The sequence below is a fragment of the Apium graveolens genome, chromosome 5 (assembly GCF_009905375.1).
Source record: "Apium graveolens cultivar Ventura chromosome 5, ASM990537v1, whole genome shotgun sequence".
Classification (NCBI taxonomy): Eukaryota; Viridiplantae; Streptophyta; class Magnoliopsida; order Apiales; family Apiaceae; genus Apium; species Apium graveolens.
Window position 1 is genome coordinate 301206275 of NC_133651.1, and position 24926 is coordinate 301231200.

At 38.0% G+C, this 24926-nt stretch overlaps 3 protein-coding genes across 4 annotated transcripts; 2 read left to right on the forward strand and 1 right to left on the reverse strand.

The window, feature by feature from the left end:
* The first annotated feature begins 735 nt into the window (after positions 1 to 735).
* LOC141659251 (protein CDC73 homolog) lies at positions 736 to 5725 on the forward strand. The gene is made up of 4 exons (XM_074466045.1): positions 736 to 1818; positions 1926 to 2008; positions 4803 to 4896; positions 5418 to 5725. Exons 1-3 carry the CDS (start codon positions 807 to 809, stop codon positions 4893 to 4895), a joined length of 1188 nt encoding a protein of 395 aa, XP_074322146.1. The 5' UTR covers positions 736 to 806; the 3' UTR covers position 4896; positions 5418 to 5725.
* Positions 5726 to 6001: 276 nt separating this feature from the next.
* LOC141659252 (non-specific lipid transfer protein GPI-anchored 26-like) lies at positions 6002 to 7084 on the reverse strand. Of its 2 annotated transcripts, none has more exons than XM_074466046.1 (3): positions 6633 to 7084; positions 6453 to 6512; positions 6002 to 6358 (listed from the first exon to the last, which is right to left on the reverse strand). In XM_074466046.1, the coding sequence occupies exons 1-3, from the start codon at positions 6946 to 6948 to the stop codon at positions 6264 to 6266; spliced, it is 471 nt and encodes a 156-aa protein (XP_074322147.1). In that variant the 5' UTR covers positions 6949 to 7084; the 3' UTR covers positions 6002 to 6263. The 2 variants fall into 2 exon arrangements, with proteins under 2 accessions (XP_074322147.1, XP_074322149.1); XM_074466048.1 differs by having other exon boundaries at positions 6453 to 6509; positions 6633 to 7079.
* Positions 7085 to 7947: 863 nt separating this feature from the next.
* On the forward strand, positions 7948 to 9156 carry LOC141661961 (non-specific lipid transfer protein GPI-anchored 21). The gene is made up of 4 exons (XM_074468997.1): positions 7948 to 8377; positions 8467 to 8493; positions 8600 to 8665; positions 8768 to 9156. Exons 1-4 carry the CDS (start codon positions 8035 to 8037, stop codon positions 8980 to 8982), a joined length of 651 nt encoding a protein of 216 aa, XP_074325098.1. The 5' UTR covers positions 7948 to 8034; the 3' UTR covers positions 8983 to 9156.
* Positions 9157 to 24926: the final 15770 nt, after the last annotated feature.

Sequence of the window (24926 nt, forward strand, 5' to 3'; positions counted from 1 at the left end):
AGTGGAGATGTAAGTGAGGGTGCTGAAGTTGCTATAGCAGCAGCAGTGGCACTGGCAGATGCAGCTGATGCTTGTAAATTTGTGGAACTGAGTCTATTATGTTACATAACCTTAAGCTGCCAATTTCATTAGCTTTGTTGCAAAAACTTGGCGATGTTACCAAGGAGCCTAAGCGCGATTTTTAGCAAGAAAGCAGAGGATTGAAACAACAGTTGGATGCCATGTCGCAGAAATGATGGAAGAAGAGCATTCAATAACGCTGACGTAAAGGGCTTCTATAGGGCATGTTGTTATGCAAAGTCTAGGAAATGATTCTACCCACAGCCAAGTATGAATGATAGAAGGATGATCTTGATTAAATTTAAAGCATTATGTGGCCACTTATACACTAAAATTTATTGTGTTCATTTTAGACCTTTATCCAAGCTGTGTTCATTGCAATGAAATGAACAAACAGTAAGAATGTTGACACTAACATCTGTAAGCATGAATGTTGTTTTATAAACTTCTCTTGTTTGGGTTGTAAAAATAGTTAATCGAACTGAATCCGCCGAAATTAATTTACTAATTTTAATTCATCAGAAATCAGGAATTTATAGAAATTATAAATAAAAATAAATTTATTTATATTTTTGTAAAGTATACATTGGATTAGATTATTAATATTATTTATTTCTATATAAATATACATATAGGACCCAATAAACCCGATCCATAAACATCCTAAATGGACCCATTACCTAGTAGCGATATATAATATACACACAGTGCGCTTACTTTCATTTCTTTTGCTCTCTTCTTCTCAAATGGACCCTCTCTCCGTACTGCGAGATTTCACAACTCGGAACGAACTGAGTCAGATCGTCCGAGTTGGAGATCACTACCGATTCGCCAACTCGTACACCTTCCCGTGCTCAATCGAAACCGCGTATCGCTCGAAACAAGGTAATCTATACACACTCGAAACCCTAGTTTATTTCGTTACTAATCTAAATTCGAAACATCATGATTATATACGCATTGCTGGCACACACAAGATACCTGCTGTCACTTTTCTAGATCGAAAGCCGTTAATCGATTATTTACACGGTAAAATTGAATCGACGGATGCAATTGAGTTTGTTGCGCCTCAGAGTGTTAGTAAGTATTCGGGTTTCGATGAGTATCGGCCCGAAGAAGCTAATTTAGGTGTGATGGAGAGTGATATTGATTTGAATGAGGGATTTGGCGGGAGAGTTATCGAGGATGGGGTTATGTTGGTTAGGGAGATTGAGAGGCCGTTTAAGGATCGAGAGAGTTTGTTGCAATGTCGTAATAGGGATTTTTATAGCGTGCTTGTTGCGGCTACGAAGAGGAATGAGGAGAGGGAGAGGAGTGAGATGCAGCAACGAAAGGATGGGTTGGTTGCGAAAAGTAGGATTGAGAGGAGGTATGGGGATGAGGTAGGGTTTGATGCTACGCCTAAGGCGAAGATGCATTTGAAAGGGAGTAAGATTGGGGAGGGTGTTCCGATTATTTTGGTGCCGAGTGCTTCACAGACGTTGATTACGATTTATAATGTGAAGGAGTTTTTGGAGGATGGGGTTTATATTCCGACGGATGTGAAGGTGAAGCAGATGAAGGGGGCGAAGCCGGAGTGTGTCACTGTACAGAAAAAATTTAGCAGGGATAGGGTGGTGACGGCTTACGAGGTCAGGGATAAGCCTTCGGCTTTAAAGGCGGAAGACTGGGACAGAGTGGTTGCTTGTTTTGTGTTGGGAAAAGAATGGCAATTTAAAGATTGGCCGTTCAAGGATCATGTTGAGATCTTTAACAATCGTAAGTGATACTTGTTATTTATTTTATTTGAAGTTATGCAGTTATATTTGTGCTATGATTTACCTTAAGATTGTTTTTGATTGATTACATGTGAAATTTGGGTGCAGTTGTGGGTTTTTATATGCGTTTTGAGGATGATAGCGTGGAGTCGGCGAAGACTGCAAAGCAGTGGAATGTGAAGATCATTTCGGTAAGAATTTTTGCAAGATCTCTAGATTGACCCATTACCTAGAAGCTAAACTTTTTTAAAATTAACTGTGACTCAAGTTGTTAGTCTTTTACTGAAAATTTTAAGTAGTTATGTGTTATTCACTTGCCCTGCCTAAGTTTTACTATCTATTTTTTGTTAATACTTCTTGTGTATAAACATTGCACATCTCTACCCCGTAAAATCTATTCCTAAAGTAGGAAGCAAGCGTGCAGCTCTAGGCCTCTATATTCACGTTGAAGAGTGTACCAGTAGACTTTCAGGATGAGAAATATTGTATCTTATCGTAAAAACTATTCTTAAGCTATGAAGCAAACATAGGACATGAAATCCAAAAGAAAGAGAAGCAGCAGACAATTTATATGGACAATTGAAAGGAAAGATAGAAGAAGACTTATCTTTTGTTGTGGTTGTTTCCTTAAGATGCTGCCATTTGATTGATATCTTTACCCGATCTTCAAGAAACAATCATTTCATCCTGATCAAAGTACTTTACCTAATTATTGCTATATTTTTCCCCTGTACATTTAATGAAAATAGTAAAAATTAGATCCCTAACGCATAAACGCATAACTAGACTTGACAATTCGGATAACTGGTTCGGTTTCGGATCAGATCAATTTCGGATCGGATCTAATTTCGGATTATGATATATTTGAAAACCATTCGGATCGAATCGGATGTGATTCGGTTCGGGTCTAATTCGGATTAAAATCAGATAAGATTTGGATTAAGACCGGACAAAATTCTGTTCGGATTAGATTCTGTTCGGATATTTTTGGATCATAACTTATTTATTTTTTCAATTTTTGAGATTAAAAAAATATTTTTTTATTTAATTTAGTATTTTTAATGTAATATAATGTACTTTTACAAAAGAATATGATTAAATAACTATGTTATCATAAATATAAAATTGTATAAAGTATAAATTTTGCTTATTTTGGGTCATATTCGGTTCGGGTAATATATTATTCGGTTTTAATCGGTTCCAAGTTATAATCGGATCTTGTATTTCGGATCATTTTCGGTTAAATTTTCGGTTCGGGTATTTTTCGAATCGGTTTAAATCGGTTTTCGGATAATTATTGGATTGTATGATTCGGATCTCGGTTCGAATCTTGGTTTCATGAATTTCGATTCGGTTCTTCGGATCGAGACCCATTTTGCCAGGTCTACGCATAACCACATTATATCACTATTGGAGAGAGAAGCAGCATAAAAATGTAAGGACAAATTAAAGGAAAGATAGAAGAAGACTTATCTTTTGTTGGGGAACTGCCATCTAATTGATATCTATGTCCCAATAATAATTCACAGCGACGATTGGATCAAGAAACAATTATGCCTTCTCGATATATAAGTATTCTACCTAATTCGTTGCAATTCCTGTACATTTATAGAAAACAGTTAATCACATCATGATTGGAGAGAGAAGCAGAAAAAAATTCATATCGACAAAAGAAAGGAAAGATATAAGACTTATCTTCTATTGTGATTGTTGCCTTGAGACATCCAGTTGACCTCGGTGCGGCCCCGATTAGTGGTGACCCTAAAGTTGTGGCACATTGTTTATATAGGGTAGGAAACCCTAATAGTCGATAAAAAGTTACGAAATTACTTCTATAGCCCTCTACTTATCTCCGTTCACTCAATTTAAAAATCGAAAGTTACAAATCGAGCCCACTAACGATGTCATTTGGCAGCCCATTTAGCAGCCCATTTTGGAATTCAGATTTGCGGCTCCTAAGTTTGTATTCATTCACACACGCGTGAAGTATTTAATCCTGTTAGTTTATTTTTTCTGCTAATCAAATCTTTTATACATTTTAAATCTTTATCTACTTTTGTAAACTCTTACCAAAATTATTTAGTGCCTTACATCGTACTTGGTGCCTGATGATTAAGTGTCACCTTACATCGTATTTGGTGCCCGATGATCAAGTGTCTAGTGGTAGGCCACGTGCTCGAACTACAAAAACAACTTTTTCTATAAGGTATTAGGCTAAGGCTACGTTCCTTGGGACCTTCCCTTGATTCTGCTGATGTGGGAGCCTTGTACACTCACTAGGCGTGGCCCTTAAATATTCTAGTTAGTTTGTGTTCTGAAATAGCACTTAGCTCTTACATCTTCTCCTTCAACATGTGGCGGACATCTTAGTTTTTTCCAGACGTGACGGACCATCTTCTATCTTTCAAGATGTTTCTCACCCTTGAGCTGTCCATGGGTCATCAACCATGATTTACTCATTCCCTTTAAATTCATTCCAGACATTACCCACATTGAATATTCTAGAACCTTCAGATATGGGTAAACGAAAATTACTTATGTATGCAAAATTTTAGCTCATCACACGGTAGTTGTGGAGTGGTCGTTATTTGGGAGATAGCTGTGGAGTCGTCGTTATTTGGGAGTAGTTATGGTTCTTTAATAAAGATAGCAACATCGATTCAGCTGGATGGTAGAGAGAGAAGAAATTATATAGCCTCCATTTTTAGAGATGGAATTAGTTATAATCTTGTTTGTGACATTGATGAAGGTGATGAAATCTTGTCTATATATTTCAGGACCATTTGTCTTGAGCCTTTTGTTTGAGACGAGTTGATTGAAAATCTCTACGAATTTGTTGATTCACTTTCAAATGTATAAATGTGAATACATTAGACCATTTAAGATGTTAGGCATGTATAAGTAACTTTTTTAGTTCTAATTTGCTGAAGTTCAGTACATGTAATCGTATACGGCTGGCATTTTTATGTATGATTTTGTATGCAGATTAGCAAAAACAAGCGGCATCAGGACAGAGCTGCAGCACTAGATGTATGGGACAGGCTAGAAGAATTCATGCGGTCAAGATCCCGTTCTTAAGGTTGGTTGAGCTTTAAACACCGTTCAAGCTACTTGCAGTCTGAAAAACTTAGTAGGATAATATGTATGTGGCAAACACTTGTGGGATGTACCTGATCTCTCTCATTTATTGCCATTGTTTTAGATCCACTCACTTAGTTGGTTGCATGTATCTTCACCGTTGCTATTTTCTCAGATAACTGTTAATTGTTTTGGGGTTTTAGAAATGCTATACTTGCCGTCTTGCAGAGATAGATGACTGGCATGCTGAGAAAATATGTTAATATCAGATAGAAGTAAATACAGATCGAGTGTGGGTGTAGTTGGATTAATACAAAACATTTTTTTCAATGTCTCTTTGAAGTTAGACAGGTCTGCAGTAATATAATACGTCTTCCACTCTAATAGGGAAGTTCAACAGTAATAATGTTTTCTGTAGTAGTTCGTGCTGGCCAACTGATGCAAGTGTTTCTTGTGAGGATTTTCTTACAGTGCATTAAAATGTATTGTTAAATGCCATCTTATATATTTGCTTTTGTGCAGGATAATGTGAAACCAGGACCTGTTCAATTTTGACAGACCTGACTTGCAAAAGAGACATGGTTATGAATGAGGGATTGTGCAAGGCCTATATGCAGTAGTGAATGTGTTACTTTATTGGATGAATCTGTTGTGTTTGTCTTGTACAAGTTAACTGTAGTATTATGATACTATAGTCATGGAATTACATTTACGAACATGGAAGTAGTATGAGCTCCTAATGCATACCTTAATTGTGATGTGTGTGTGTAGTTTTTTCTTGGAAAAGATGATGATTTTTAATTTATGGATTGTGAAGAGCTCTGTTGTGATCGGCTTTATTATTTATTGCTAGAAACAGTTTTACTGTTTTATAGTTTGTGCAAGTACGAAACTGCTGGGTGCTGGCACCCTACAATACCCACATACAACCTGTCAGGATATAAACGGCATATCAGACCGTCTGATATGCAGTTTATGTTTTTTCCTTTTTGGTCCAGGAATCATCTTCATTGATATGCGCATTCATGCTTTATATGGAATGGTAAAGCAATTTTATTGCGCCCAGAAGATATATCTTATGAAACAATTAGGCAAGCCAACAAGGGTAGAATCACAAAAGTATAGTAGTCTCAATGCATATCACAAATTACAATTCTGCAGAGAACATTTGCAGAATTTCCTTGCCCTGACAGCCTAGAGTGGAAGGAAAACTAGAAAAACTCGATGCAAATTGAATTTCTATTTATAGTTCTACAAGGTAACAATGACAAGTATAATTCCCTTCATGTTAAAGCAAAATTACAGTAAAAGAAACTTGTGAGTAGTTTGCTTAGGATATCTCTACTAAGGTGTGCTGCTACATTTGAGTTACCCAGTTATGATGGAGGCATATGATGCGACAAAGATGAGCAAGAGCAGAGGAACTGCCAAATTGTTGAGGCTTCCATCTGATGAACCAGTACCTGTTTCTTAAATAATAACCAGTTAATAATCGTATATTTAGAAAACGTTTTGTGGTATTCAAGGCGAGAAAATTACTGTTACCAATAGCAATACCTGGAGGTGTGTCTTTGGTTGAATCTGGGTTTCTCGCTGGAGTTCTGTTCGGACCGTCTGCTACCAAGATGGAATCGAATATAAGTTAGCAACAAAACTATGTGTTGATAATATAGGTGTTTCCTGCAAGTGCGAATATAATCTCAGTCAACAGAGGTTGTGTAAGTGAATTGTTGTTACCTTTACAAGTGCTGAGGTCTTGAGTTTTAACATTGCATGTAGTAGGTAAAGCCTGAGCCTGGGTTTGGTTGACGCTGAGCCCGAGAGAAGCACCACCATTTAGAACCTGGCACAGACACTCTGGCCTTAACTTGATGATGCTACTAAGCTGCGTGCAGCACCCTGGCATGGGCGACGCTGTTTTTGTGGTAATGTAATTGAGGCACGGCGACATGCTTATTACCATGTTGTCACAATCAGATTGTGCCGTTGATGTTGTCCAGAGTACGGCCAGAAGGATAAAAGCGATAACAAACCCGAATCTGTGGCTTTCCATTGGATGATCTTTTGGAGCTCTTCTCAGAGGAGGAGTTTGTTTAGTTTGGTAGAAGAAAAATGGAAATATTCAGGGGGGGGGGCTTTGAGGAGGAAATTTAGCTAAGTGGGCATTTGACTAGTCAGAAAGTAGTCGTCAACCTTGAGAAATTTGAATTTTTATATGTGAATGTGGAATAAGTGAGAATGGTTGTTGTTTAGGTGACCGACTTCTTTTTAAAGTGACCAACTTTTGATTATATTATAAATTTATTTCGAAATGCAGTGAACCCAAGCTTTACAGAAGTTAACTGCTCCCAAGGGTTTTCTGTAATGATATTGACGGCAGAGATATTAGACGGTCATTCCAAGCCTGATAATGATGAAAGAAGATGAGTTTCAAAGCTGTAAAAGTTTAAAAGGTATCTGTACATTTAAAAGGCCATGACACTGGACAGAGGTTCTTCGCTGAACATGAATCCGGCCCGTCTATAATCCTAAGGTGTTAGGGTAAATTACCGACATGATCTTATATCTTTAGGATAACCCGGCGTGATTTTACTAATAAGCCTCCTAAATATGCACCTCAGTACCTGTCAACATTTATTTTAAATCATTTACTAGTAACTTGAAGATAATCTCGCAAGCTTGGTTTTTTGCCAAATATAAAATCTCGCAAGATTGAATCCTCTAGTTTTTTTTTGCAAGAGGAGAATGGCATTGTATTAGGCTAACTGTAACGCATTGGTTTCATTTTTTTCTCAAAACTTCAAGTAGTTGAGTAATTTCACAATTAAACGCCTCTTGCTAATCAACCTATCAAATCAAGGAAACAAAAAAAATGAGACTAATAGGCTACAAGCAGCAAGCAAGCCCACCTAAGCAAATTGTTAAGTGATTAAGTTTCATAGTTAGTTAAGGTAGCTGAACTCCAGAACCCACTTTCTTGTTCTTGTTCACTTATTCTTTTCTTTTTTCCCTCCACTTTATTCCCTTCAAAGTTTCCTATAAATTCTTTTGCACCCTTTCCTCTTCATACCACCACTCATCCTCTACATTTTCCGATTTCTCATCTTCCAATACTAGAAATCCACAACTCATATCACCAATGGCTGCACAATTTACAACGCTTCTACGTTCTCTTCCTGCTTTGGCCATTGCCATAATTGTCCTCATTGTGCCAGTTTATGGACAGATCAATACATCCTGCAGTCCCACAATGTTGACGAGCTTTAGTTCTTGCATGAGTTTTCTCACGAATAGCACTGCCAATGGAACTTCTCCAACTTCTGACTGTTGCAATTCCCTCAAGTCCATTACTAGTAACAGCACAGATTGTCTTTGCCTTATTGTTACTGGAAGTGTTCCCTTCCAAATTCCTATCAATCGTACTCTTGCTATTTCTCTCCCCCGCGCTTGTAACATGCCCGGTGTACCTCTGCAATGCAAAGGTAACACTTTTTTTTGCAATGCATCTTATAAATCTTGTGAATGTTCAATAATATTCTTATATGAGCTTTTTCATGCTTTAAAATTGCAGCCTCTAGCTCACCTCTTCCAGCTCCAGGTATATTCTAATTACTTATTACTTGTCAGATTATTTTATTCTAGATAGTGCATTAATCATAACATTTTTTGTCGATCAAAATTAAAATGTATGTTCAAATTGACAGGTCCAGCTGCACTAGGCCAAGGTCCAACCCTGTCTCCTGGAATTTCTCCTGCATCTAGTCCTAGAGGTAAAACGCGGTTAATTGACTAATTCTTTGTTCAAAACATATCATTAGTTGTTGTTCAAATTTGTTATAAACTAAAATACGAATGTTTTCTGTGATAAGCAGCTTCTGGTGTTCCTGAAGCAGAATCACCAGCTATGACTCCAGGATCTAATGCAACTCCGGCTTTGACTCCCCCATCTGATGCTGCCGGAGCTCCAACTACAAATTCTGGGATTCGACCTGTTGTGAACCCATCTGCTGCAAGCCCGTTGTTTAGTTTTTCACCAACATTTCTTTTAGCTCTTCTTGGAGCTACATTCTTTAAGTACTATCTCTAGGTTATGGAAAGCCTTCTAGTTCAGGCTTGTGTGGATTACTGGATTTTCTATATTTGTAATTTTTTTGATTTTGATTTTGTAAAGATACATATTCTTTGAGTGTGGAGTATACTCTATTTTGCTTTTGTTGCTAAGGTTGTTATTGTAATATACATCTTTTAGATTGAGTTCCAATATATTACTACATTGAAACTGGCAAATGCTGCTATCTGCATATTTGTATGGAAATATCTTCTCTATTAAGCCGCTGTCATGGACATTCAAGCTATATCTTTTTCGGGATCAGTTAGCTTTTAACTCTTCTTCTATTTGTTGCACACCTTCAAGTGTTAATAGCACAAAATGTGTATTTTTTGGAACCTTGACATTATCAAGATAAAAATTATATCCCAAGATCTTGTTGCAGAGCGTTACTCAAGCACTTGATGTTGGTTCTTTTTTGCTTGTACGAGCTTGGTGTCTCAACTAATCAATGGACATAGTGATTTTGAAAGATTTTAAGTATGATGCGAAGAAATTATGTCCTTAATTCAAATGTGCATCAATTTAATACAATCAGTCACAAATTGACAATAATTAATTTAGTTAAGTGATTGTTATGATTGGCTGGAATCCGCTATCAATCGTCAAAGTATATTATGTTTAGCTTTGCAGCTCACCAAATTAATCCTATAGAGTCACAACCACTAAATATGGATCAAACCTATATGTGTGCGTAAAACGTATTTAACTAATTCCGGAGAAGAGAAAATATAGGAAGAGGTGAATAAAAGAAAAGATAATTAAAGTATAATTTAATTATTTTTCTTGTACTTAACTCTTCTGTTTTGATAATGATTGTTAAAACTGACACCTTATCAAGTTTGGTTTCATGTTAATCTAATATCTTATCAGTTTAGATATTTTCTATAAATATATGCATTCAGAGGAGATTAAATATAGAAGTGGTGAACAACACTTATATAAGATCCTCGGTTAAAATGGAAAATTAGTATTCTTATTCTCTGGTATATACAATGTGAAGAATAATATCTAAGCCATCGGATCCTCACGATTTGATTGTACTGGTTGCCTACCATATAGAGGTGCTTCAATTGACATACTTAAATCTGTGGCCTGATTGTTCTAGCCTGAAGAAAGTCCTCCAAGAGAGTCAGAAGCATCAAGAGTTTTTTGCAGAGTTATAATCAGAGGTTCAGTAAGGAAGCAAGCACCACTACATGTATGTTTTCCTTAGATTCATAATCCGTATGTGTATAGATCCATGAGTAAAATTGTGCTGTGTGAGTATAGTGTAATCTAGTTTCCTTACAGTGGTATTAGAGCCATGGCTTACACGTATTAGATTGATGGTCTGACTATGATTTAATTCCTTGGTCATATTTTCTTAAATAAATTAGGAAATTGCAAACTCTTTGTTGTTTCAGTGAGAGCTAAATTCTTTACCTTTGTAACGAATTTTCACTAGTAACGAATTTTACCTTTGTAATAACGTTTACTTTTAATCTTTGGATTATATAAGGTATGAGTAAATTAGACTTCTACATGTTAGTTTGGTTTTCTCAACAATATCACTAAGGGGTTCTTAGATATTGAGGCAAAGATAGGTAAAACAATATTTTTTTCTATCAACCAAGAGTTATATGACAAGATATAATTAGCACACATGATGCTTACCTGAATCATTAGGTGGGGTGACCAGCCATTGCTGGCTTAAGCTAAGTGGGACAGGATCTTGGAATTATTTTATTCAAGTGGACATGAACTTATAATTGAATAAAATATTAGTAACTTCGTTTTACGTAGTGCTTTACTTAGAGTTACTAATCATGATAAAATGAAATTTAAAATTGTATTTCTTTCTTCAATTTGTAGATATGGCTAACAACAACACAATTAGTACTCCGTCTTTTAATCTGTGTTCAATTCTCGAAAAGGAGAAGTTAAATGGCAGTAACTTTCTTGATTGGCACAAGAACTTAAGAATAGTTCTAATGCATGAAAAGAAAGAGTTTGTCATTGACACTCCAATCCCTGAACTTCCAGAAGGTGGTGGCACCGCTGCTGAAAGGGCTGCACAAAAGCATCATCAAGATGCTTCAAATGATGTCAAGTGTGTAATGCTAGCCACAATGAGTCCAGATTTGCAGAAGCAGTTTCTGAATTCAGATGCTTACACAATTAATCTGCAGCTCAAGAATTAATTTCAAGAGCAAGCAAGGGTTGAACAGTTTGCAGTTACTAAGGAAATCCTTAGTTCTAAGCTCGTAATGAATCAACCAGTTAGCCTATCTGATCTCAAATTAATTGGATTATTTGAGCAAAGTGAGCAACTTGGTCTGGTTTTTCCAACGAGGCTGCAAACAGAAATCATTCTTCATTCTCTTCCAGAGTCATTTGATAATTTCAAGATGAACTTCAATATGAATGGAATGGAGAAGACTGTTACTGAGCTGCATGGTATGCTTAAGTCAGCTGAAGGAACTATCAAGGAAAATTGTTCCAAGGATGTCCTTTTTGTTAAAAAAAGGAATGGATTTAAGAAATTTGGAACTAAGAACGGTGGGTCAAAGGTAAGAAACCTTCTGGACCTAAGCAACCACCTGCTAAGAAGCCAGAAAGTTGTGAAAGACCCTTCTCAAGAAACCTGCTTCTATTGTAATGACAAAGGGCATTGGAAGAATTCATGTCCCAAGTATAAGGAAGATAAGAAGAACAACACGGTTGTGGCTTCCACTTCAGGTATTTTTGTTATAGACTGTATTTTTGCATCTGCTACTTCTTGGGTATTAGATACCGGTTGTGGTACTCTCATTTATTCAAATGTGTAGGGACTAAAAGAAAGTAGGAGCTTGGCAAAAGGCGAGGTTGATCTACGAGTAGGAAATGGAGCAAGAGTTATTGCATTAGCTGCAGGAACCTATAGTTTATCTTTGCCCTCTGGGCTTGTCTTGTCTTTAAATAATTATTTTTGTGTACCTAGTATCACAAAAAAACATCATATCTGTTTCTGTTTTAGACAGAGAAGGTTATTCTTTTGAAATAAAGAACTCTGTTTGTTCAATTTATTTAAAGGATATGTTTATTGCAAAGGCACACTTAGTAAATGGTCTATATGTGCTAGACATGGATAAACCAGTATATAACATTAATCATAAAAAGGAAAAATTAGATGATCAAAATAAAACCTTCCTCTGGCATTGTCGTTTAGGACATGTAAACATTAAACGCATTCAGATACTTCAACATGAAGGTATTCTGACATCTTTTGATTTACAATCATTTGACACTTGCGAATCATGTTTATTGGGAAAAATGACAAAATCACCTTTTAAAGGAACTGGTGAAAGAGCAAGTGAACTTTTAGGGCTAATCCATACTGATGTTTGTGTCCCTATGACAACTTGCGCTAGAGGTGGATTTAATTACTTCATAACTTTACTGGCGATTTAAGTAGATATGGATATATTTACTTACTGAAACATAAGTCTGAATCTTTTAAAAAATTTAAAGAGTTTCATAATGAAGTTGAAAATCAACTTGGCAAGACAATTAAGGCACCTCGATCTGATCGAGGAGGCGAATATTTGAGTCAAGAGTTTCGTGATCATTTGAAAGATTGTGGAATTATTTCACAGTTGAATCTTCCTGGAACACCACAATTAAATGGTGTTTCCGAAAGGAGAAATCGAACATTATTAGATATGGTTCGATCTATGATGAGTCATGCCACTCTTCCTTTAAATTTTTGGGGATTTGCACTTGAAACTGCCGCTCTTATACTCAACAATGCTCCGTCGAAAGCTGTGGATAAGACATCATATTACATATGGATAAAGAGAACTCCTAAATTGTCTTCTTTTAAGATTTGGGGTTGTGAAGCTTATGTAAAATGTCAAATTAGTGACAAGCTTGCACCGAAATCTGACAAATATTTCTTTGTGGGATATCCGAAACCTCGGGGATACTACTTCTATAACCAATCAAAGAACAAGGTTTTTGTTGCTCGTGATGGTGCCTTTTTGGAAAAAGAGTTCATTTCCAAAATGACAAGTGGAAAAAATGTAGACCTCGATGAAGTTCGAGGTGAGCAACAAATGGATATACAAATTCCTAAAATTAGTGAACCTCCTGTTTCATAATGTTGGTCACGACAATTCTACCATTTTTGCATCCCCACGTAGGTCTGGATGGCACAGAAGTCTGCCAAAATGATATATAGATATCATAATGACTGATAATTCTGAAATAATGCTAATGGAAAGCAATGAGCCTAGTACCTACAACCAAGCTGTGATGGGAGAAAACTCTGATAAATGGCTTGGAGCCATGAGATCTGAAATAGACTCCATGTTTGAAAATCAAGTATGGGACCTTGTGGATTTTCCCGAAGGGGTTAAACCCATTGGCTGCAAATGGATCTTTAAGATAAAGACCGACAAGGATGGGAACGCTAACATGTTCAAGGCTAGATTGGTAGGAAAAGGATACACTCAAATTCATGGAGTGGATTATGACGAAACCTTTTCTCATGTTTCTATGCTTAAGTGTATTCAGATACTTTTAGCTATTGCTACATTCTACGATTTTGATATATGGCAAATGGATGTTAAAACCGCATTCCTTAACGGTATTTTGGAAGAGGATGTGTATATGACATAACCTGAGGGTTTTATTGATCTAGAAAATGCTAAGAAGGTTTGCAAACTTCTAAAAACCATTTATGGATTGAAGCAAGCATCTAGGAGTTGGAACAAGCGCTTCGACGTAGACATTCATAGGTTTGGGTTCGTGAAGAATGTTGAGGAACCATGTGCTTATAAAAAGACAAGTGGGAGAAAAATAGCATTTCTGGTATTGTATGTCGATGACATATTGCTTATTGGAAATGATATTCCAATGCTACAATCTATTAAAGATTGGATTGGAAATTGTTTTTCAATGAAAGATCTAGGAGATGCACAGTACATTTTGGGCATCAAGATCTATAGAGATAGATCAAAAAGGATGATTAGACTTAGTTAGAGTACTTATATTGATAAGGTACTTGATAAGTTCAATATGAAGGATAAGAAAGGCCTTATTCCCATTTCTCATGGCATAAAACTTAGCAAGACTTAGTCACCAAAAATGGTTGATGAGCGGAAAAGGATGAGCACGATTCCTTATGCACCTATAATAGGATCAATCAGGTATGCTATGATATGTACTAGACTGGATATCTCATTTACCTTAAGTGCCACAAGTAGGTATCAATCTGACCCTGGAGAGGCGCACTGGTGTGCGGCCAAAAACATTCTTAAGTACCTCAGAAGGAAAAAATAAAATTTTCTGGTATATGGAGAATCAGATGAGTTAGTTGTTACAGGATTTACTGATGCTAGCTTCCAAACTGATAGTGATGACCTTAAATCACAATCTGGATATGTTTTCAGTCTCAACGGAGGGGTAGTGAGCTGGAAAAGTGCTAAGAAAAGCACTATAGTTGATTCTACATGTGAAGCTCAATACCTCACTGCTGGAGAAGCTGCGAGGGAAGCAATTTGGATAAGAAAGTTTGTCACAGAACTTGGTGTTGTTCCAAGCAGTGCTAACTCATTGGCTCTGTATTGTGATAGTAAGGGAGCCATTAGTCAAGCAAAGGAGCGGAGAGAACATCATAAGACCAAGCACATTTTGAGAAAATTTCATATTGTTCGAGACTATGTCGAGAAAGGTGAAGTTGAGATGTGCGAAATAGCCACTGAAAATATTGTTGCTGATCCGTTGACTAAAGCACTCCCGCAAATGAAGCATGATATTCATAAATCTGTCATGGGAATCAAGCATGTCGGTGACTGGCTGTGATTTTCTTTTATAGATGTTTTATATTATGATACTTTCAGGTTCATGAATTTTAAAACATTTTGATTTTATCATTTTATAATAATATGAATATTGTATTTCATTTAATCACGATTTAGTATTAGATGAATGTCCAAACTAATCTAAAATGTTCTGAATAGGTTATCAAAATACTTAGATAATGAAACCCTATTAAGTGAACTGGAGCATTTTAGATTATAAGAGTCCCTAGTCTAAATTATTGAGATTGGACAATTATGATTTTGAACAGACTAGTTGCAAGTTATTATATAAGCGTTGTTTCATGGGCTTAGTTGACGTGGTCATAATTTATTTACATATATACAAGTTGAGAACTTGTATAGGACATACCCAAATTAAGAGAATGCTTTAAAAATGATAAGAGTCATAAGCATATATCTTTAGGATTAATTAACAATTGCTCATCACCACCTGAGTACTTTGTTGCTGGTTACTTTTGGACTAGTATATTTTGACTTGTCAAACATCTACCGTGAAAAGGGATTATAACGGCAGTGATTGGGTTGCTAAAAATCTAGTATATCAGTATGAGTTGTACAAGAAAGGGATTGTCCTCCTATTTGTAGGATTGTTGTCTTCTAGGCCTCTCGAAGAGTAGAAACTAAAATGCATGGCCGTGCTCGGATGAGTTATATGAAGTAATCATCTGGTTAGAGTTGAACTCATGAACTCGAGAAATAAATATTTAAACTTAATAAGGATGACATGTATTCTTACCTTATGTTTAAATATAGACATGATGGGATAAAGGAACAATGATGCACACTTGTCTGAAGGACAAGTGGGAGATTGAAGGAATTATATCCTTAATTCAAATGTGCATCAATTTTAATAGAATCATTCACAGATTGACAATAATTAATTTAGTTAAGTGATTGTTATGATTGGCTAAAATCCGCTATTAATCGGCAAAGTATATTATGTTTAGCTTTGCATCTCACTAAATTAATCCTATAGGGTCACAACCACTAAGTATGGATCAAACCCATATGTGTGCATAAAACGCATTTAAAAGGTTCCAAATTCATCAAAATGTTCCAAGAAGCTGTCAACCAACTCTCCAACCTGGAAGAAAAGGAGGTAGTCAATATCTTCAGGATGAACCTACACCCGGTCTCATGCGAAGGTTATGTCAAAGACTTGATCCACAGAGAGCCCCAGAGTCTCGCATCTGCTTATTCCTTGGCCTCAAAATTCATAAAGGAGAATTATTTCCTCAAATTAATGAAGCTGAATAGAAGGATCAATAATGATGATAAATCCCTAGAGAGACACTCATCATACAGTACAGATAAAAGGTTCAAGGTTGACAAACAGTCTAACTACATCCGACACTCCCAGGGAACCCCACCCCGGAGTGGTTACTCAGGACTGAAAATAATGATAGGAAACCAAGAGCCAAAAGAGAGCCAAAGACAGAGCCCGAGTGGACGCCTCTCAACCGGCCCCAGGATGATATTCTAAGGAAAGTTAAAAGTGAGCCTTTCTATTATCCTCTGAAACCCCTATTCATACCCCATGAGAACAGGGCGAGAGACAAACACTGCGGATACCATGAAGATTATGGTCACACAACCAAAAACTGCTTCTCCTTCAAGATATTCTTTGAAGATCAGATCAAGAAGGGAAATATGAACCAGTATGTGCAGAGAAAAACCAATGATAAAGAAAAAGCCGAGAAGCGGCAAGCACGTGGTCAATGTCGTCTTTGGGGGCACAACCTCACCACCCCGGAGTTCAGACTTGGACAACAATGTTGTGATGATCCAACCCTTTGAAGATGAACTTATTTACTTCTCCTACAACCAAGCACTAGTGATAACTCTAGATGTTGCGGATAACGAGGTAAAAAGGATTCTAGTTGACAATGGTTCTTCTGCAAACATAGTTTTTGAACACACACTCAATCGAATGAAGCTGGGCCACCTACACATGGATCCTTGCCTTGAAGACCCTTTTTATGGATTCGGGAATTTAATAATACCTATCCGAGGAGTTATATACCTTCTCATTACTTTTGGTACCCCCAGCAGGTTTCCCATGTCATGAAGTTCTATGTGATAAGTGCGACGTCATCTTACAATATGATTTTGAGAAGGCCAACACTCACTAGGATCCAGGATATCCCGTCGACTATACACCTGAAGCTTAAATTTCCCACCCCGGGAGGAATCGGAGAGCTCAAAGGAGAGAGAGACATGGAAGGTAGGTGCTACGGGCAGGCCTTAGTCATGGCCGAAACAGAGCCTGAAAACAGAAAGAAGGTCATGTCCCTACCCAAGGGGCAAAGCCGGAAGAAGCACCAGGAGCACCTAAGTAAAAGACCAAAGTTGAATGTGAATGTCATACAAGATTCGGGATACAGCGTAACCAATGCAGATGCCCGGATTCAAAAGTTTGTTGAAACCAAAGAAAAGGACAAGGTCGAGCCAGCCGCACAAACAATAAAAGTTGAACTCGACCCCGGGAACCCCACCCGGAAGTTGAAAATTGGAAATAGCTTGGAGTCAACCTTCCAGAAAGAGCTTGTCGGTTTGTTGAAAGAATATGCTGAATATGTGGCGATGCATAGCTTAGATCTTGATCCCAAACAAAGCCCAATCAAACAGAACTGGAGAAATTTCGCCCCAGAGCGTCAAAAAGTAATCGATGAAGAAGTGGAAAAACTCTTCAAGGCTGACATCATCTGTGAAATTAAATATCCGGATTGGCTAGCTAATATGGCGATGGTCAAGAAACCAAACGGAAAATAGAGGATGTATATTGATTACACAAATCTGAATTCGGCATGCCCAAAGGATTCCTATCCTCTACCTAGCATCGATCAGCTGATTGATGCGACTTCAGGACATGTTATGCTGAGCTTCATGGATGTTTTTTCCGGGTATAATCTGGTCAAGATAGATCTGAAGGACATTGTAAAGACAACTTTTATAACTCACCGAGTAGTATATGCTTTTATCATGATGTCATTCGGACTCATCAATGCCTGAGCCACCTATCAGAAAATGATGAAAACAATCTTCAAAAGCCAGATAGGGAGAAATATGGAGTCATATGTCGATGACATGATCTCTAAGTCCATAACTATTCCAGATCACATTAAGGATCTCAAAGAATGTTTTGATAACTTAGGAAATATAATATGAAGCTCAACCCGAAAAATATGCATTCGGGGTCCCTGTTGGTAAGTTTTCGGGCTTCCTGATTAGCGAAAGAGGAATAAAAGTAAACCCGGAAAAGATAAATGTAATCATGGAAATGAAGGTTCCCAGAAATCAGAAAGATATTCAAAAGCTATCCGGATGTCTCGCAACACTTCATGGGTTTATCCCAAAACTTGCCGAGAGATGCCTACCCTTCTTCGAGTGGCTCAAAGGGGCACGAAACAAAAAGATGATAGACTGAACCCCAGAGTGCAATTCAGGATTTGAAGAAGTTAAAAAACATCACATGAACCCACCCATACTGTCAAAGACAAAACCCGGAGAGCCCATATCTCTCTATATAGCGGCAGGTCCGAAAGTCGTCTCTTCTGTACTTATTCGGGAAAAAAAGAAGTCCAAAACCCAGTATACTATGTCAGCCAAGTTCTCAAGGATGTTGAAACTCGGTACCCAAACTTGGAAAAGTTTGCCTTGGCCCTCGTGCACTCAAGTAGGAAGCTAAGGCAATACTTTCAAGGACGAGAAATTAAGGTGGTCACCGATCAACCCCTCAGAAAAATTATCCATAAGCCCGATGCATTCGGAGGCTTATCAATTGGGCTATTGAACTGAGTCAGTTCAATATCAAATTTTTACCCCGGACAACAATAAAGGCTTAAGCATTGGCAAAGTTTGTTATGGAATGCACCTTCCCTGAATCCCCCTTAATCACTACGAAGCAAGCCAGCGTCAAAGAGGAAACTCTCAGCAAACACGTGTGGACATTATATATAGATGGATCGGCAACATCTGAACGATTCAGGGCTAGTCTCATACTCAATAGTCCTTATGGGTTTACCACTAAGCAAGCAATAACCTTCGCTTTCAAAGCAACAAATAATAAGGCCGAGTACGAAGCACTACTATCCGGTCTCCGACTAGAAAAATCATTCGGAGTGAAATTTTTAATCATTCATAGTGATTCCCAGATCGTGATCAAGCAGACAAACTAAGAGTATTTTGCCAAAGATCAGAAGATAGCACAATACCAAGCCATGGTAAAAAATATCCTGGAAACCATCATGGATACACCATCCTGTAAATCAAAGGAAAGAAAATGCTAAGGCAGATGAGCTCTCCAAGCTGGTATAAAATTCTTCAGATTTAAGTACTTTAGTCTATTTCGAAGAACTCCGGGCCCCAAGCACCGAAACAACTGAAATCATGTGCATCAGTAGCCCGGAGAACTGGATGACTTCTTTTATAGCTTATTTGAAACATGGGACGCTCCCGGAAGACAAGAACAAGTCCAGGTACTTGAAATACAAAGCTGCTTATTTTTTTATTGAGGATGATCAGCTCTATAGGAGAACTTTTTTAGCTCCAACTCTAAAGTGTGTGGATCCGGATGAAACCGATTACTGTCTCCGGGAAGTGCATGAAGACATTTGCGGAGACCACTTAGCAGCAAAGGTCTTGGCTCACAAGATAATCAGACAAGGATATTATTGGCCAACAATTCACGCAGATGCAGTTGCATATGTCAAGAAATACAACCGGTGTCAAATGTTCAGCAATGTACCAAAATAAAGCCCGAACCTTCCTGTATCAGTTCTTTCCCTGATCCCTTTTACCGTCGGGGGCATTGATATCATGGGTATAATCTTTTCCTCGGGAAAAAAGAGACCTACGATACGTGTTGTTGACCATCGATTACAAGACCAAATGGGCCAACACAAAGGCAATGAGCACAATTAATGAGCAAGATTACATAAAGTTCATGGATTCTATTGTGATGAGATTCGGGATCCCGGTAGTATTGGTCTCAGATAATGGACCCCAAGTTGTAGACTCAGATTTTGAAGCATAACTTAAAGAGCTCGAGATCAAACACAAGAGGTCATCGGTTGCAAATCCACATGGAAATGGACAAGTAGAAGTGACAAACAGAACCATACCCCGGGAATCAAGAAAAGACTAAAAGAATTCAAAAAGACGTGGCCAAATGAACTCCCAAAGGTCTTGTGGTCATAAAGAACCACCCCGAGGACAGGCACCGGGGAAACCCATTTCATACTCGCTTACGGTTCGGAGGTCAAACTCCCAGTGGAAACTGGATCCTCATCTCATAGAGTCATGCACTTTGATGAAATGTCCAACATCTAAGGCCTAAAGACGAACCTAGAGCTATTGGATGAAATAAGAAACTGTGCAGTGCAGAAAATGGAGAGATACAACGAAAAGACAAAACTCTCCTTCGGGAAGAAGGCCAAACTCGGGGAGTATGAAGTTGAAGATTTGGTTCTACGAGACACAGAAGCTTCGGACCCAACAAACCAGGGCAAACTGCAGCCTAACTGAGAAGGACCATATAAAATCAAAGAAGTACTGCGCCCGGGAACCTATAAGCTAAGCTATATGAATGACACCGAGGTCTCAAACACATGGAACGGGGATCACCTAAGGAAATTCTACCAGTAACCAAAAGGTGCACATTCCAGATTCATCTCTCTATTAACTAAGAACTTCAAAGCTGTATTATTTCTATTACCCAGTTAAGAAATTCAAAGTCTGTATCTATTTGCCCCGAAATGTAATCACTATCAAGTTTCTATTGTAATGAAATGCAATTTTTTGAGCATCTCATAGCTTAGAATATATTCACTCTTGTAGTAGATCATGTCTATTATCTGCACACCAAAATGCATGTTTACTTTTACAATTTAAACACAACCCATGTGTACTTAGAAAAATTTTTCAATTTTAATTTTTACCCTACCCAGGGTCAATTTAACACAGCCCGTGTGTACTTAAAATATTTCCTAAATTTTAATTTTTACCCCTACTCGGGGTAAATTTAACACAACACATGTGTACTTAGAAGTTTTTCTCAATTTTAATTTTTTACCCATACCCGGGTTTAATTTAACACAGCCCATGTGTACTTAGAAAATTTTCCCAATTTTAATTTTTTACCCCTACCCGGGGTCAATTAAACACAGCCCATGTGTACTTAAAAATTCTCAATTTTAATTTTTTACCCCTACCTAGGGTCAATTAAACACAGCTCATGTGTAATTAGAAAATTTTCTCAATTTTAATTTGTTACCCCTACCCGGGGTCAATTAAATACAACCCATGTGTACTTAAAAAAAATCTCAATTTTAATTTTTTTACCCCTACCCGGGGTCAATTTAACACAGCACATGTGTACTTAAAAAATTTCTCAATTTTAATTTTTTACCCCTAACCGAGATCAATTAATACCGCCCATGTATACTTAGAAAATTTTCTCAATTTTAATTTTTTACCTCTACCCGGGGTCAATTTAACACATCCCATGTGTACTTAGAAAATTTTCCTAATTTTAATTTTTTAACCCTATCGGGGTCTATTAAAACACAACCCATGTGCTAGAGAAATTTCTTAACTTCAAAAGTTTTACCCAAAAATAATACTAATGCAATACAAAAATACAGAATACAGAGCATGAAATTAAAAACATCGGGGTAATACAACCCCGGGCAAATCAAAGGTACACACAAATTTGACAAGCCAAAAGGCTTAGTTCATGAAATGCTTAAAGTACGAGAATAAAAGTTACAAGCCATCAAGGCCAATCATTATCATGATCATTCTTCAACTTGTGGCTCGAGGGGAGGAGTAGGAGGCTGCTTGGGTTGATCCTGAGGCAGGGGCGGTTGCTGGACCAGAGGCTGCTCTGGGAGAGGATGAGCTGAAGTTGAGGCACCAAAATCGGATCCACCCACTGCAAGGGCACTGGCTTCCTCCTCAAGCCGGATCTCTTCCTCAATACAGCGATCGAGGAAGCCGTCAATCTGACCCTCTGGGACCTCAGTAAGATACCGGGAGGCAACCCTCTAGCATATCTGGATCTTCTCCATCGCCTTCTCATTCAACTCTTCGAAATATGCTGGAGTGTCCCGAAAACTGGTCAATACCTCATACGGCATCGACCTAGCAGCTAGAATCTCCTTCAGCTTTTGATTCTCATCCCGCATCCCCTTCTCCCCAGCATCCACTTGAACCTACCTCTCCCGGAAGTCATCTAGAATCTGCTTGTGTGCAGCATTTTCCCTTGTATTTTCAATTTTCAAGTTCTTCAGCTCCCGGTCCAGGTTCTCCGCCTCAATCTTCGAGGCCTCCTCGGCATCAACTTTGACTTTTAGAGCCCGTGCAATCACCACGAGACCCGCAACCCTGGAATTAGACTGAAAGAAAACTAACCGTAAAAAAGAGAAAGGGACATTTACCAAGAAAAAAGACAAGTACAAAAGAAGACACTTACATTCGTAACGTACTCCTGTATCCCAGACATGAAATTCTCAAAGGGCTCCCTCCGGTACTGCCTCCTCTCGGAAATGGTGGCATAGTTTTTGAAGAGCTCCCTCCTCCGAGTCTCCTGAGTGAAACTTGCCAACAACGATTTTAGAGTTTTCGGGGTGTCCGGAGCCATCTCACTAGCGACCTTCTTGGAAACCCGGCTCTCCGAACCCCCGACTTATTCTCTTTCTTTCCCTTCCTGACCTCCAAACTTTTCAATCCCCCTATCCTCCTGTAGCGTGCTGCCAAGTCCTTTAATTGAGCAGACATTCTATTTGGGTGGGGAAGAAGCTTCGGGAAACCTGAAATGGAGCACAAATTAAACATTAACCCCGGATTCAAATGAGACATTAAGAAATGACAATGTTAGATAGCAAGGAATAATAACTTACAGCCAACATCATGCATCTCAACATTATCATTAAAAATGTCCCGGGTCCATTGCCCTCCGAGTGCCCCACAGATGGAATAGACCATCGTGAGAGCCCCTTGTCTGAGCTTTTGGACCAGAAATTTATCAATTTTTAATTCACACTTATACTGTGGCATAAACTCCAAGTCCCCACCCCGGACAAAAATAATTCCCTGTGCCACCCTGTAAAAGAGTTCATCATTATAACTGGGAGGATCATCTTGTCAGAAGGAAACCCACAATCCTTGATCCGGAACAAAAACTCATACAAGGGTTTACTTGTGGATTTTTTGATTTTAAAAATGTGATGGAAAAGTTTGAAGGTAGGGAGGTATTCTTTGGCATGACAGCAGGCCAGAAACCAACTAATCCACTTAACAAAGTTCGAGGCAAGTTAGGTGAAAGAGATGTCGTATACATCTCGGCACAATGACGTGGTAAACTGGTGTAAACCTATTCGAATCCTCTAGAGGTTCTCTAGAGGAATCCCAGCATAGCCCCCGACCGGCTTATAGTATACACGCTCATGTGGTTCCGGCCACCTTCACTCAAACTCCTCCATCGAGGTTAAACGCTTGCCTAAGCACACTATCCACCTCGGCATCGGTATATCTATCCCCAATATCTTTATGAACCGGGTCACACTCATATCGTGTCCTCGGAGTATTAAAAAACAACCTATCCAAAACGACTTCATCATATGGCTCCCGACCATCTAATCCCTGCGAACCCCCATAGGCCGCAGACAAATTCGAGTAGTGTAATCCTAAAGGATGGGGATCTCTCTTATACTGTACAAAATAGTAATCAACTCCCGTCCAGGACCCATCCTCATTTGCTAATGTGCCCCGGGGCCTAAAATTAAGGTCTCGACCAAAAATTGGACCGGTGTCTCAGCACGGGGAGGCATTTCTATGGATTCACTGGAAGAAGAAGAGGAGCTGGATTCTATGTCACCTATAAATTCGGGTCTATTCGGATTGTTCTTTCTTAGGTTAGCCAGTTGTTTAAACCTTCTACCTTGCATATACTATATATGTGTATTACCTGAAGTAAATGCCACACTCGAACCCGAAACAGAAAAACAAAAGAAATTCAGAAACATTGTTTTATGAAAATCAAACATTAAAAATAGATCTACGCCATTTATAGACAATTATACATCAAAACATAAAAAGCAATAACACCATAACATTACCCCAATCCCAGACCGAATTACTAGAAACAAAACCCATATTTCTTAAGCAAATCGAACAAGTTTTATCATTCCTATCACATCAAACGAAAAATCAAATCCAAAAACACCATTCGATAATTACAACTAGCCAAAATAAGAAAATTTTCTTCGAAAACTTGAACAAACTAGTCTAATAGTCACAATACAATCGCATGCAGGATAAATGCAAAGAATAAAGGAGAAAAGAAGAAGAAGACTTACAAAAAAATAGGAGAAAAGATGAGGCTTCTATAGAAAAGCTTCAAAAATCTCCGAAAAAAGCTTTGAAATGCAAAAAATTTGTGTGTTTTTGCTCTCGACTTTGTGTTGGCGTGAAAGAAAAAACAAGAGGAAGATGCAAGTATTTATAGGGGGTAAAAAGTGAAAAGGTGAACGTTTTTGTAAGTCTGGCCAGACAGTTTTTCCACGTGGCGGAAAGTAATTGGCCTCGTAAGTGATGAAACCGCTGCAGTTAATTTCTTGTGATGTTATATCAATAATTACACCCTTGTAATTATTAGCTTTGCACGTTTTTTTGGGAAAAAAAGTGGGAGAGTTTTACACACAAAAATATATATACATATATGCATAAATATGAAACCTCTTCGAATTCCAACAGACTTCTGACACCCCGGATAATCCGCCAAAACTTCTCAAAGTCCTGTCAAATCAAAGACATCTCGTCCTTATCCATCCATCTTTATCCCAAAAACTTTGAATACAAACCAAAAAGACTAACCAAGTCAACCCCGACATCTCATATTCATAAGACCCCGGAGTTAGGGGCTACAAATCAAAGAAAACCCCCAAGTTTTTCTTCTAAATGATTCAAGGAACCCAACCTTGAATACAAATCAAAAAGACTAACCAAGTCAATCTTGGCGTCTCATATTCATAAGATCCCGGATTTAGGGGCTATAAATCAAATAAAAGCCCCAAG